Genomic DNA, 14,925 nt, shown 5'->3' on the forward strand with positions numbered 1-14,925 from the left:
AAAATCGACGAGCGCGTTTACGAATCGACGCTTCGACACCGACGCGGTACTTTCGAATGCAAAATGGCGTCTTTAGCGTGGCCTCCTTCGCGTCGCCTGGCGACATCTCGCGGCTGTTCCATCACGCTGTTCAATCGCCGTATGGTAATTGCGAAACTTACCGACATGCACGAGCCCGATATCGGAATTCATTCAGACGGTCCCTGCAGTGCTGCACGTAAAAGGTCGGGAGTGCCGGGATGGCCGCTCTGGCGCTATCATGCTTCTTCAGTCTTCTCACTGTCCGCGACCGACAGCAAGTGGGGTGCGGGTGAGCTGTCGTCTGCCATAACATAACCTCGACAGATTTTTCAGCGCGAGTTAGTAAACAAGTGAAGCAATTTCATCAAGCGGTTTCTTCAAGTAAGTACTTGATTAAGGCTCACAAAGTAATTTGTATCTATATAAGTACGATAACACCCTTCGTGTCTGCACAATCGTGACGTTAGATTATCTCGAGGTGCAGTACACTCGACCGCTGCGATGCCGCAATATTGCGAATCGTTCTTTTGAATTTAGTCGCGCTTTAACTTGGGACACTTGACTTTTTTCTCGACGGACGACGGGAGAGATACGATCTTTTTCGCATTGCAGGATAAATCCGCGCGATGTCGGAGAACGCGAGCGGAGAAGCGGCGCCGGCCGAGAAAGAGCCGCCGCCCGCCGCCGAGGAACCGGATGCCGTCTCGGAGGAGGACCGGCAGTTCTTGACTGAGTACGTGCGGGAAACGGAGCAGAGATTGGCGACGAAGGAGGAGATCCGCGCGGCCAATCTGAATCCCACGAGGCCTCCGGACGCGTCGTTCAGCAAACTCGACTCGAGCCTCAAGAGGAACACGACGTTCGTCAAGAAGCTGAAGAACTTCAGCTTGACCCAGCTCGACACGGTTTTGAAGGACATGGCGAATTTAAACCTGACCAAATACGTGAGCGAGGTTGCCACCGCTCTGGTGGACGCCAAAATAAAGATGACCGACGTCGCGCCCGCTATCAGGGTGTGCAGCTTTCTCCATCAGACGTACGCCGAGTTTTCCACTCATTTCTTCGAGAATTGGCAGAGGATACTGTCGTTCAAGATCGGCGACAAGATCGCGAATCCCAGCAAGCTGAGGGTAGATCTGCGATTCTACGCTGAGCTGGTGAACGCTGGAATATTCACGCATAAGCAGGGCTTACCATTGCTCGGCTCGGTACTGACCGTATTGATCAACATGGACAAAGAGGAGCATAATAACGCCAGTATAATATTGAGCTTCTGCCGACATTGCGGCGAAGATTACGCCGGTCTTGTACCTAAGAGGGTGCGAGAGCTGTCCGAGAAATTAAACGTGTCCATCCCGAAGAGTAAACTGCTGTCACCGGACAAACAGCAGAACGTCAGATTGCTGCTGCGTGACTACTACAACTCCCTGTGCAAGCACATGCTGAAGGAGCACAAGGAGCTGCAGGCATTCGAGAAACAGAATCGCAAGATATTGCAGACCAGAGGAGAGCTGAGTTCGGAACGGAAGGAAAAGCTGGAAGCTCTACAGGTCTCTTATGAGCGTCTACTAACCAGCGTGCAGAGCTTCTCCGACACGCTGGACGAACCGATGCCCGAGCTTCCAGTGGACAACGAAACAAAGGCGGAAGCGGAGGAGACGCTCAAGATGATCAATGAGGGAGAAGAGAACACTATGTTGGAGGATATGTGGGGCGACGAAGAGACCAGACGTTTCTACGAAGTCTTACCGGATCTTACTGTCTTCCTACCAGGCTCGTATTTGAAGGATACCCCGAAAGAAGCCGCGAAGACGGACACGGCGATAACGGAAGACGCTCTCGACGAGGAGATTGTCTTCGACGAGTTGGAAGAAACTGAGAAGATTGAGGAGCCACCTGAGGTAGAAGTGGAAGAGCCGCAGGTGTCCAACACGAGCAACAAGATACTGCTGGATGCTTTTCTAACGCATCTGCCGAACTGTGTGAATCGCGAAATGATCGACAATGCCGCCGTGAACTTCCTGATGAATCTCAACACGAAGCACAACAAGAAGAAACTGGTGAAGGCTCTTTTCGGCGTTTCCAGAATCCGGCAGGATCTGCTACCCTTCTACTCCCGCTTAGCAGCCATTCTTTATCCAGTAATGCCCGAGATTGGTAACGACTTGTGTCAGATGTTGAAGCAGGACTTTAAATATCATGTGCGCAAGAAGGATCAGATCAACATCGAGTCGAAGATTAAAGTGGTCCGCTATATTGGTGAGCTTGTCAAGTTTAAGCTTTACTCCAAAATAGAGGCATTGTACTGCCTGAAGGTTTTACTACATGACTTTACGCATCACCACATTGAAATGGCTTGCAACTTGTTGGAGATTTGCGGCAGATACCTCTTTTGCTCGCCGGATTCTCATCAGAGAACCAAAGTCTATCTGGAGCAGATGATGCGCAAAAAAGCGGTTACTGCGCTCGATTCGCGCTACGTCACGATCATCGAGAACGCGTATTATTTCGTGAATCCACCCGAATCTACCGGCGGCGTCACAAAGAAGGACAGACCACCCGTACATGAATTTATTAGAAAATTACTGTACCAGGACCTCTCTAAGACGAATACTGACAAGGTGCTCAAGTGGATGCGTAAACTTGACTGGGAGGACGAGAGCATGTCGTCCTACGCCATAAAATGTCTCACTGCCGCGTACAACGTTAAGTATCCCAATATTCGATGCGTGGGAAGCCTGTTGGCCGGCTTGGTAGCCCATTACGAGACCATTGGACCGCAGGTGGTCGACGGTGTGCTCGAAGACATACGTCTGTGCATGGAAATCAATCTGCCCAAATTCAATCAACGACGCATTGCCATGGTCAAGTACTTGGGCGAGCTGTACAACTACCGAATGGTGGAGAGTGGCGATATTTTCCGTACTTTGTACTTGCTTATTACCTTCGGCATCAGCGTGGATCACTCAATGCCAAGCGTACTGGACCCGCCTGATCATCTTTTTCGTATTCGTCTAGTGTGCACATTGTTGGAGACTTGCGGCCAGTACTTTAGCGGCGGATCCAGCAAGAAGAAGCTCGACTACTTTCTCGTATTCTTCCAACACTACTTCTGGTTCAAGTACACGGACCCGGTCTGGACGTCGGAGAGTCCGTTCCCCGTTGGGATAGATTACATGTATCGTGACACACTAATGATGCTACGACCTAAAATGCAATTGTTCCAGAGTTACAAAGAAGCGCAATGCGCCGTGGAAGAGTTGCGCAACACCCTCTATCCGACCTTGGGCAATCCTCCAGTTGACGACACCACCGCGGAAGGCGAGAGCGACATGGGCGTTATTTTGGAAGGCGATGAAGAAGCAGCGATGACCGGAAACGGTAGCGGGGACGCCAAAGGTATGGCTGAACTGCATTTCGAGGAGTCCGAAGATTGCTCGGAGGCGCAGTCGGAAGAGGAATGGACAGCCGATGCAGAACGCGATGACGCTATGGGGACTCAAGAGAACACTCAGGGTGATCGATCTCAGAGTCTGTCGGCCGAAGGTGGCACCGAGGGCGTGATTGTAGACGTGACAGAGGAACTGAACGCAGCTTTGCCGTCCGGACCACGACGCGTGAGCTGCCCAGAGGACGATGATTTCCTATCGGCTCTCGACAAAATGGTCTCAGACAATATACAGGACCGTATGCGAGATTCGGTGAAACCGCAACAGGTGGACATCTCCGTGCCGCTGCACGTGAAGAGCACGAAGAAGACGTACGAGCAACTGCAGGAGAGGCCGTCTGACAATAGCACAGTGGACTTTGTGCTGATGCTGAGGAAGGGTAACAAACAGCAGTACAAAAATCTCGCGGTCCCGGTGTCGTCTGAGTTGGCTATGAATCTCAGAAATCGCGAACAGGAACAGAAAGAGGAGAAGGAGCGTGTGAAGAGATTAACTTTGAACATCACTGAGAGGCAGGAGGAGGAGGATTATCAGGAAACTATGAATCAGAGCACGAGACCAGTCACTGTAAACCTGAACAGGGAACGGCGGCAAAAGTATAATCATCCTAAAGGAGCGCCCGATGCCGATCTCATCTTTGGACCGAAGAAAATTCGATAAGCTCTTTGATTGATAATTTTTAAAGTCGAACGGTTGTACCCCATTGGAAAGTTGATGATGTATCTGTGAAATAGAACTTCACACTTCAGACTCGTCAACTATATAGTTAACTAACTTTGGTTAGTTTCATCGCTTTATACTACGATATCTTATAATTTCTTGGAAAACGAACGCCACGATGTGTCGGAATTTGGACGAATGTATTATATGTACAAATGAGTAGTTACGCAAGTTAGTGCATTTAAACGAGACAGTTCTGATGCAGTAAACCCTCGTTAAAGAAGTTAGGACAACTAACTAACTTCGAGACATACGTAAAATTGATTCCCCTGGCCGAAATAAATTTAAAAAAATCGATCAATATGGACTAATACAACGCACTGCCGATTTTCGATTACGCATAGGGTTTACTGTATCATGTAAATGCACTTTTAATGCATTCATGTGTATCATTTATCATATACATGACTTTTGTGTGTCACGTGTTGTTACTCTAGACATTTTTACACTGACTTATATCGTCAATCGTTATTTTATGACTTTCAACGAAAGCTATGTTGTGATAGAATATATGATCAATTTATATACTTATCCATATTCTTAACATGATTCCATACCTTATCTGAAAATGTTCTTTTTTTCCTCTGATTGCGAACGATATATACACATATATAAATGAAATTTGCAAGATTGTATCAAACTTTCTATTGAAAGAACAGAACTTAATAATAAAACTCAACGTACAATTATTTATTTTTGTCCAGGAAATTGTCGTCATGTATACAAAATGAATATCCGTTTGATACGGCTCCGTAATAAGTTACTGCAAACTACGTATATGTTATATTTATCCACGATATTTTTTTTAACATAGTTCTATCTTATTTGAAAAATAAAACGTTTTTGTTTTTCTCTGCATACCGCGCGAATCGATATATAAGTGAAATTTACAGGCTACATCGTACTTTCTATTGAAAGAACAAAATAATCAAATTCAACTCTGATGTACAATTATTTATTTTTATCTAGGAAATTATCGCCATGTACAAAATGAATATAAATAAATGTTTTAGGTGCTTCAACGTTTGATACGGCTCCGTAGTAAGTTTTGCAATAACGACGTCACGTATACATATCTACCGAAATACATATATGAAATTGATAAACATGTAAATTAACGCTAAATGCACATCTGCACCTAATCATTGCCTCTTACGGATCTTCTTCCGCGTCTTCGAATTGACCCGCTTCGATGTCCATAGCTTCTTCTGCTTCTGCTCCTGTATGAGTGGTCCCCAATTGCTCTGTTAATAATGAGAAAGTGGAAAGTCCATCGTTCAATTACATCCAATTCGCTTAATATTTATTTAATATGAATCTTTATTTTGTTGTCAATCAAAAACCTCATATACTACTACATTAAACGTTAGTTTAAGCATTACTATTTAATCTAAAAAACAAAAATCTAATAAAACAACAACGGCTCGTGTTATTAAATAACACAATGACAAGAGATCGTAGACCAAGAAACGAGCAAGTTTTTAACTGGATGTTACATTAACATATTATATTTCAAACAATTACAATACTAAAAACTACAAAATTGCTGATTATTGAATATAATTGCTGATCCAATCCGCGATTTTTTACAGTCTAGTATTGTAATTGTTTGAAGTATAACATATTGATGTAACATCTAGTTAAAAATTTGCTCGTTTCTTGGCCTACGCTCTCCTATCATTGTGTTAATCTAAAAAAAGTTTGAATTTGATTATAAATGAAAATAAGTATACAAATTACCTGTCGGCAAAATGCAAGGCGCATCTCCAGCGCCCACCTCTTCGTCATATTCACCCTCATAATCTTCCTCGGCGTCTTCATAGATGTCCTCTTTAATTACAGAAATTTTTAATTGTCGCAGTTGATCAGGAATAAGATCTTTATCCGTTATCTTATTTAATTACTCACCGTCGGAAAAGCTGTCCTGTGGATCAGGATGAAGTGCTTGGCAAGCACTCATTGCTTGAAACATTAAATCTAAATTATTTGTATTATCCGGCGCAAACTGCATTTCCGTAATTGGAGCGTCCGCATCGTCGTCCTCGTTTTCTGAACCATTTTCAGATGATAACGGTAATGGCATATCTGTCACAAATAATATTGTGCAAATGCATTAGGCTTATCAGACAAATCCTTGAATTATAACACTATTAACGAATTAAAATATTCGAAGGCAATCGAGAAGGCCATAGAAATTAAATCATTTTTATCGATTGATAAATATTCTTCGTATTCCAAATGACGTACATACCTGGCAGGTCTACTTTGGCATCGACCATAATATATAAACATTGTCTCGGATGAACTTGCTCATCTCGTGAAACAGCATGCAATGAAATGTGAGGATACTCTAGTGAAAATCCCTGTTGCGTGTCACTGTCCACCCAGGAGAGCACGCTGCAAATAAGAGTACACAATCGGACTTATACAAAATATCCCCATAAGGATTATTTAGAAAGCAAAAACTAAATAATATAGACTCGCTACCTCTCCGTAATGTAGAACGTGCCCTTTCCCACTTCTCTGTCATTGATGTACACTGTAGTATTTGGCTCCTCGTGGCGTATCCCTTCCTGTGGAGGCAGGAAGCTGCTAAGTATTACCATGTTTCAATCTGAAAACGCGCAGAGCAGCATTTAGTACAAATACGGACGTAATTGACCGACGCTACGAGTACGGTGTTTACGATCGCGGATCGTTGCTGCAACGGCGATCCATTGAACACTCTTGCATCGCGCATCTATCATAGACGTGACGTAGCAAACAAAACAGAGTTAAATATATATGTATATAGGCATCGCCGATGCTGAAACGACGTGGTTCGGAGAGCGGAGCCGTACACGGAGTCATCCTCGACGTGCGTGACGGCCAGCGTCTCGCACGTCGTAAACACCTTCGCGTGGAGGCCTAACCGTGAGAACGCGCGTGGGAACGCGTCGCGGGAGCTCCGCCCCGGAGGTCCGCGACTCGTAAACACGCACCGGTGTGTCGCGACGAGTCAGCTCCGCGCCGTCCGGCGCTTTCTAACCAAGCGACCCTGGACTCACCGTTCTCGTTTACCCCGAGACGTGACGACAGTTGCCTGCGAGACGAACCGAACGCGAACGTTCGGCGGTGAGGAGGTGAGGTCCCTCGCGACGCCACGCGGAAGCGTATCCCCGGATAGTCGACGCACTCGCCGTCGTCGGCCACACGAACGCGGCTGTCACGAATCGTCTCAAGTTGCCTGCGTGCTGCTACTGCTGCTGCGTGCGACGCGATGTGCGCCGTGCGCCGCGCTGTGCGCTGTGCGCGCGCGCGCGCGCGCACGTATTTCGCGAATCGCGAATCTCCGTTCGGCTCGACCGTCCGCGTCGCGTCGTCGGTCGCGTGCCACGTCTGGTTGACACTGCTGACAGGAGTGACAGGGGATATCGGCCGCCTCTTAACTGCGCGTTAAAAACCTCAAGTTTTGCGAACTTATAACTTCGCGACACTCGCGATACGTCGGTACGTTGCGCATCGACAATTTTATATAAGGTGCTTCATTTGAGCATCTATATTTCGATACTTTATGCGTTCTAAAAAAAAACCGTATCTAATTCGTTAAAAAATAAAATAGATAATATCAAATCATATTATACAGTTGTAGCTCATATCTCTCAACTATTCTTTTTTTTTACAAAGGCATTGAAAAGTTTATTTTACTATATTATGAGCCAAGAAAAATAACACAGTAATTTTTTACATCTTATTGCGTCTTATTATGATACAATTAACTTCACTCGTATGTAATCTCGTGATATATGTATGTATGTACATACATAATCATCATGGTACGCTTAGGCGTAGCCAGGCGTGTAGTCGGGCGTAGCGCGATTCCGCGCTGCTATTATTGATGCGCCGTCGCGCGCGCGGCATGGCGGAGACACGTCGACCGCGACGCGCGGAATGCGGGGAACGATGACGATCGTTTATTTAACGTTGCCGCGGCGGCACGGAAGCGGTGGCGAAGCCGACAGGCGGGACCGTCGCGCGGAAGAGGTGCGACGACCGTCCGTAAATCTATCCGCGCGATGAGGACCTGCCCGCGCCTCCGCGCGTGATATAAACGAATATAATCTCTCCCGAGGCTGATTCGAATGCACGCGACTTTAATTCTGTCCCGGCGAGCTATATATTGTCGCCGACCTGCAAATCCGATAACGAGAGACTTTCGATAGGCGGAACTTCCAAGCCGATCGATGAAAGCCGTTGAATATTAATTACGCTTTCCGCTCGCAATTTTTACGTTTAGATCTCCGTCAAGTGACTGTTGAATTTTGCAAAATGTCACGTTTTTGCGTGGCAAGGTAAATTTTTGAAAAATTCATTTCAAAGAGTATTTTTTATTTTATTATTTAATTACATCGGTGCTCTACTTTTTACAAATGATAAAAAAGTAAAATATCGCGTACGTTGTGCTTATTTCTTTGAGCTAAATATGTGTCATAAGTCTAACTGCTTGTAGCGATAAAATTATATGCTTTGAATTATACTTCATTTGACTGGATACTGGATCATGCAATTGTCACTTAATTGATGTTAATTATAACATCAATTAATTGGACATGCTGCTCACGCGAACCATTATTGACGTTGTATAATTAATAAACAATTTCGTAAGAATAGTTTTACAATGAATAATACAATTAATGTCATTGTTAATTATTATTTATAATTGCAATTTTTATTGTATATTACTGCTTTATCAACAGAGATAGGAAGTCTCTCGATTTGCCACGAAAATGTGATGGCAGCACAATGCATATGCAAAGTGTGTGACTTAACCTAAAATCACAGTACAAATATATTCACGTGTAGCTTTGCAATGGCTTGGAATAGTTTTAAGTGTCTACTCGCGTTTATTGATTTCTCGCTTATTGTAATGAATTGTTAATTGAGAACACGTCTATTTCAAAGATACTAATTATTTTTATCTATAAATATAGTTTTCGATTGGACGTCATTAAATTGTTAACGTATAAAAACCGGCAATTTTTATTAAATGTAATTACCTATGCTATAAGATTTTATTGTTATTATTCATTTTTATGTTGTACTGCACATGTGATACATGAATTATATCTAGAACGAAGATGAGTTTATTTGTTATAAACAGGTAGGTAAATACAAATCTTGTTTAACAATTACAGTACATGAAATATAATCTATGCAATTAAATTATTTTCCATTAGTTTTATTTAATGCAAAATATGTATATTATATACAGATACGAAGATGAAAGTAAGGAGGATAATAATGAAACAGATCATTTGTCCGAATTGTTGAAGAGGATAGAAGATCGTAAAAGGCAAAGGGCGGCAGCAAGTAATAAATCCACGTTAAAGGATGGAAACAATTTGGAGGAACCTAAGAAAAAGAAGAAAAAGAAGTCGCCTAAAGCAGTGAAAACTGATTCACATATTGAGGATCAAAATGCTAGGAGTGAGAAGAATAGCTGTGAACTAGCTGAGCTGATTTCTGCCACAGATATGAACTCTGGCAAGACCGACAAATGCCAGATCCTTCAGAGAACCGTCGAACAGATGCAGCATATTAGGCAACAAGAGAGCTCCAATAGTAATGCTGTGCAACAGGTAGAAGTATCCTCGTTGAATCCTAACATATTGTCCAACGAACAACTTGCTGTATTACATGTTTGTATTATTTCGAATTAACACGTGAGATTGATTATTACGAAAGCAAATTGCATTTTTTTTGTTCTTTCATAAACTACAGAGCATCACTTCGGGATTGTTACAATGTCGTATCTCTTCTTCGCAGATGGCAGACTGTTTTGTGTTTACTTTAAATCCAGACGGCCGCGTGGTGTACGTTTCAGATAACATTAGGAAGTACACAAGCCACACGAAGGACGACGTACTCGGAAAAGATATTTATAACTTTATACATCAGGGAGATCACAACATCTTCATGTCGTCTTTAGGTATGTATTTTAATTGTTTCACATACGCAGCACACTCTTTTCTATAAGGGGATGGCGATACTCGTAGGGTAGATTGTAGATAGGCGCGAGTAATTAGTGGATTGTGAGTAATTTACTTGCTCAATTTACGAATTTTCCTCTTCCTTGGAGTCTGCGATTTATTTTTTAATTTCTTGTTTGTGTTTGATTCGGGGTAGTTTTCACAAACCTGAGGGACATTTTGATAGATTAGATTTCTTTCATTGTGCTCCCTATATTTCATATGCATCCATATTTCTAAATGTAATAATTTGAGTCAATTAACTTTCACTTCTACATTCTTCAAAATTCCTCTCTAAATTATAATTGCAATAAAGATATTTTGTAAGATTTCCTTTGAATCTCGGGTACATATTCTGACGAATTTTAACATGATTTTTTTTTCTTAGAGAGATCTTATTTGAGATACATTATTAATTACATTTTTTAAACTTAAATTTAGCTTTTTTTGAAATTTATTTGGCATTAATTGGAATAAGTTGAAATAATGCAAGATCTGTTTAAACCAAAAATGTTAATTTTTTAGAAATTGATATAATTAGATTAATTATTAAATTTTTCATTTGCGATTATTAAATATTATTTGATCACTTAAAAAAATACTTGAATTCGTATATTTCAGACTTGACTAGCGAACCACAGTCCATAAAACGTCGAATCGATTGCCGTTTTTTGGTGGATCCTCTCGAAGATAGGGAAGTGACTATAAAAAAGAAGCAACAACGAGTAGCGAAGTACGAGACTATGAATGTCACGATAAAGACTGTTTCTTTGCTCAGTAATGGATCAATAGAAAGCGGTGATGTATCCTCCGAATCAGCTACTGGACGCGTGATGTGCATAGTGAGTAAAATATCATCGAGCAAACTTATTACGCACGAAAGCGACTTGACAACTAATTCCACCAATGGGGACAATGGCTTAATGTCTATCGAGGATGATCAGCTTTCCAACAACAAAGTGTGCTCAGGACACTCTAGCAACCGTTGTGTGACTAATAGTAGTAATAATAACGGTAACAATAATAGTAACATAATAGAAACAGCCGAAGTGTCAACAAAAAAGAAGAAAAAGAACAAGAAAAAAGACATTGAGAATGAACATCATTCTGTCGCAACAGACAAAAATATAGTTGTTGAAGAAAAGGATGAAAATTTAACAGAGGAAAATAATAACGAAGATACTACAAAGAAGGAAGTACCTTTGCAGAGCAGTTTCATGGTACTAGGCGCAAAAGCTCGAAAAAAGCCGCGCGAAGTGAAGAGAGTGTTACCAGATTGGTTGGCACATCCCGAAGTTATATCTGCCGATTTAAATAGTGGGCCTACTTTGGAAGAAATGGAATCAGTTTTGGATGCAAAATTGATGGAGGTTTTAAGAGCCAATGGCATTGTTAAATTATTCCCGGTCCAATTTAGCGTAATAAAATGGTTACACAAGTGCAAAACGGATAGGAAATTGGGATGGTGGCCCAGAGATACTTGTGTATCTGCGCCTACAGGCAGTGGTAAGTATTTGCAACAGTTATAATAATAATTATATATCATTATTGAGATTGAGAGTAATGCATATTTTAATTTTATATTAACTAATTTTATGTAATTTTATAGGCAAGACTCTGGCCTATGTATTACCGATTGTACAGGAATTGCAAACACGATCGGTACCGAAAATTCGCTGCTTGATCGTTTTACCAGTGCAAGAACTGGCCGCGCAGGTTCATAAAGTAATGGTCGCTTATACGTCTCACACAAATCTGAAGGTGGGCTTACTCTCGGGTGCATTTCCGTTTGAGCAAGAGCAAAACAGTATAATTAAGAAAAGTATGTATTTGACGACCAATGAATTAAATCGAATATAAATGCGTAAAAATTTAGTAAAATTTTTATTTTTAAAGCTGAAAAGGGGAAGTACTTATCCACGGTGGACATCGTAATCGCGACATCTGGACGCTTATTGGATCACATATTAAAGACCCCTGGATTTTCCTTGGATTGTTTAAGATTTCTCGTCATCGATGAAGCCGACCGTGCAACAGATTGGTTACAATATTTACCCGAACCTCACTCTCGGGCTCCTGTTTTAACGCTTGGAAACATGCGGGCAAGGTAAGTTTTTGTACTTTATTAGACAATATATTTTTTAATAATAAGATATAATTTTTAATTTTAGTGATTATATCCTATATGCGAAGACTTACTCAAATTGATTTATCATTTTTCAAACAGCAAAATTACACCAGCTCAAAAGCTATTGTTTAGCGCAACCCTGTCGCAAGATCCCGAGAAGTTGAGCCGGCTGGGCCTTTTCCAGCCAAGATTGTTCACAACCGTAGTGACCGAGAAAGACACTGATGTAAATTTAGACACGATCGCGGGTGACTTCGTCGGACGCTACACGAGTCCAGAGGAATTGACCGAACTCGCGGTGGAATGCTCGCCTTCCTACAAACCAATTGTCCTGTATCAGCTGTTAACGAGGCACGATGTCATTCCTAAGACTCTCGTTTTCACAAATTCCGGACAACAGGCCCACAGACTAGCTCTCTTGATGCAATTACTCTTGTCAGAACGGAATGTCATAGTGGGAGAATTATCCGCCCAGCTTGCGTCAAAGCAACGTGAGAGTGTTCTGAGCAGATTCGCAGGCGCAGATATACATGTGTAAGTTCTGCGCTTTGTCAAAATAAAATAATTCTGATTTTACAGAAAAAATATTGTTGCTTTAGAAATAAAAAAATTCTTTGTTTTAATTCTACTAAGAAGATAAGATGTATTTAGTATTTAGTACTAAAGTAAAAAAAAGGAAACGAACAGTTTAGTTTTAATCAGTTAATGTTGATTATTTTTTTTAGATTAATAAGCTCGGACGCGCTGGCTAGAGGCTTGGACATTCCGGATGTGCAGCTAGTCGTATCTTACGATATCCCGAAGTACATCAAGGGCTACATACATAGAGCTGGTAGAACCGGTCGGGCGGGAAAACCGGGCACTGCGGTGTCCATACTCGCGACGAATCAGGTCGGAAAATTCAAGCAAATGTTAAGCGGTGCACATAAAACCGTGCCCAACATCGAACGAATGGAGTTGCATGCCACTGCAAACGCGGTTAACTATGAGGGTCACCTTGAGAAATTGACAGAGAGTCTTGAAAGGGAGAAGAACAAAAGCTTGGAACGAACGAAGGCTATTAAGCATAGACGTGTGGCAAACGTGACCAAGCAAAATGAAAGTGTAGGATAATATTTTATGTGAAAAGAGGAATAAAAAGATACAAACTTATTTGCGTAATATTCAGTTATCAATTATCTTCCAGAAATCCTGTACAACGATAGAATTACTTATTTAACGGTTTGATCTATCAAGCTGTCACTTCTATGCTGTGAAAGGTGCCGTAGAAGAAACATATCAAATACAGATAATAGGGTAACATCGATAATAACATTTTATTGTCTGAAGTTAATAGTATCGTACATCATGCTCATTCCCTATGATTCGTTCTATGGGTAGTCGCGATATATCTTGTTTCGAATTGTATACTAGTTATTACTCCCATTGTTCTTTATTCCGTCGAAGGCAGTGTATTCACAGTTTTAATTTACAAAAGGTAAACGACGTCGCATTTACGGATAACAACGCAGACACAAGTTATTTACTATTATTGCTCGGAACTGATTGCACTGAACGTTTGTTTAATACGCAATTCTACAGGAATGCTTGACTGCAGCTTCCTTCGACACAATTCTCTAAGCGAACTGTTGAAAAATTTCACGACGCCTTGATTTTCGCAGACATAGCCACAGCGCATAATCATAGCAGCGATTAGAGATAGTAAATTGAATTACAAGTCACAACAGTATCTACTTTTAAATAACATTATAAATTTAGAAAAAGAAAATAGATCGCAATAAACGAGTGTGCATTTTTTGAAAAAATTTGTCTCTATCCATGTACGGCAATGCTGTTTGTAAAATATCAAAAGTGAATAATTATTATGAAAAATATATAATTATTTAATATGCGGCTCTAATTAATCAGTTTCACAGTTTTAATTGCAAGCAGCATTCCTCACGATACATTTATACATGCGTTTGACGTTTACATTTTGCGATACCTTCCGCCACGTCAATTTGTACAATGTGTAAATTTTGATTTTCGTTATTAACAATTGTGCGTTTTCTCTTACGGTATCGCATTATTTTCACATGGCATATTCAATTACACGACTCCGGCCAAAGTTCAGACACCTTCAAACTTGTAATTTCAACTTCGGGGCATGTTCAAAGCCCGTCGGGGATTGTTGCTGTAATTTCGTATTGTGCGACCGCGGTAGTCGAGTTGAATTAAATCGTACGGACACTGATTGTTCAGATACTTCAGATATATACTGTCGATTTCTTGAAAACAAAATTCTCATAAATCTCTTTTCCATCAGTGCCCATAGATTTCCATCTAGCTAACGCATCGTTAATAATTTATACAAACAATGGTGTTGTAGGTACATTCGTTCGCCGAAAATCGGAGACGGATTACGCTGGTAGACAGACCGTTCTTCGATTTTCTCAAGAATTTTAAGTATTCGCGATTGTTCACTTTTTTTCGTACAAGAAATTTAATGACTCGATATCTGGCGTCTTCATTTCAAATTTTGCATATTCGTAGCCTTAGGCCTTCGCGACTCCCCCAACTCATCCATAAATTCATTAGTGATTAGCAATCGGACTGTGCT

General features: G+C 41.5%; 3 protein-coding genes across 3 annotated transcripts; 2 read left to right on the forward strand and 1 right to left on the reverse strand.

Moving 5' to 3' along the window:
• Positions 1-287: 287 nt before the first annotated feature.
• On the forward strand, positions 288-4,879 carry LOC105449592 (regulator of nonsense transcripts 2). The gene is made up of 2 exons (XM_011688872.1): positions 288-402; positions 634-4,879. Exon 2 carries the CDS (start codon positions 648-650, stop codon positions 4,128-4,130), a length of 3,483 nt encoding a protein of 1,160 aa, XP_011687174.1. The 5' UTR covers positions 288-402; positions 634-647; the 3' UTR covers positions 4,131-4,879.
• A 250-nt stretch (positions 4,880-5,129) lies between these two features.
• Positions 5,130-7,571, reverse strand: LOC105449593 (methylosome subunit pICln). The gene is made up of 6 exons (XM_011688873.1): positions 7,238-7,571; positions 6,678-6,804; positions 6,442-6,587; positions 6,099-6,275; positions 5,931-6,020; positions 5,130-5,434 (listed from the first exon to the last, which is right to left on the reverse strand). The coding sequence occupies exons 2-6, from the start codon at positions 6,794-6,796 to the stop codon at positions 5,343-5,345; spliced, it is 624 nt and encodes a 207-aa protein (XP_011687175.1). The 5' UTR covers positions 6,797-6,804; positions 7,238-7,571; the 3' UTR covers positions 5,130-5,342.
• Positions 7,572-8,913: 1,342 nt separating this feature from the next.
• LOC105449594 (probable ATP-dependent RNA helicase Dbp73D) lies at positions 8,914-13,487 on the forward strand. The gene is made up of 8 exons (XM_011688874.1): positions 8,914-9,330; positions 9,442-9,808; positions 9,996-10,158; positions 10,820-11,704; positions 11,808-12,020; positions 12,095-12,305; positions 12,426-12,860; positions 13,052-13,487. Exons 1-8 carry the CDS (start codon positions 9,308-9,310, stop codon positions 13,437-13,439), a joined length of 2,685 nt encoding a protein of 894 aa, XP_011687176.1. The 5' UTR covers positions 8,914-9,307; the 3' UTR covers positions 13,440-13,487.
• The last annotated feature ends 1,438 nt before the right edge of the window (positions 13,488-14,925 follow it).

The sequence above is a fragment of the Wasmannia auropunctata genome, unplaced genomic scaffold, assembly GCF_000956235.1.
Source record: "Wasmannia auropunctata unplaced genomic scaffold, wasmannia.A_1.0 LD336074.1, whole genome shotgun sequence".
NCBI classification, from domain to species: domain Eukaryota; kingdom Metazoa; phylum Arthropoda; class Insecta; order Hymenoptera; family Formicidae; genus Wasmannia; species Wasmannia auropunctata.

Bases quoted from the DNA above. Each gene is read 5' to 3' on its own strand.
- LOC105449592 (XM_011688872.1), top strand. From the start codon at position 648: ATGTCGGAGAACGCGAGCGGAGAAGCGGCGCCGGCCGAGAAAGAGCCG.
- LOC105449593 (XM_011688873.1), bottom strand. From the start codon at position 6,796: ATGGTAATACTTAGCAGCTTCCTGCCTCCACAGGAAGGGATACGCCAC. The intron at 6,588-6,677 runs GTAGCGAGTCTA...TCTTATTTGCAG, and splicing joins ACGTTCTACATTACGGAGAG to CGTGCTCTCCTGGGTGGACA. The intron at 6,276-6,441 runs GTATGTACGTCA...TATTTGTGACAG, and splicing joins TGCCAAAGTAGACCTGCCAG to ATATGCCATTACCGTTATCA.
- LOC105449594 (XM_011688874.1), top strand. From the start codon at position 9,308: ATGAGTTTATTTGTTATAAACAG. The intron at 9,331-9,441 runs GTAGGTAAATAC...TATTATATACAG, and splicing joins AGTTTATTTGTTATAAACAG to ATACGAAGATGAAAGTAAGG. The intron at 9,809-9,995 runs GTAGAAGTATCC...TCTTCTTCGCAG, and splicing joins ATAGTAATGCTGTGCAACAG to ATGGCAGACTGTTTTGTGTT.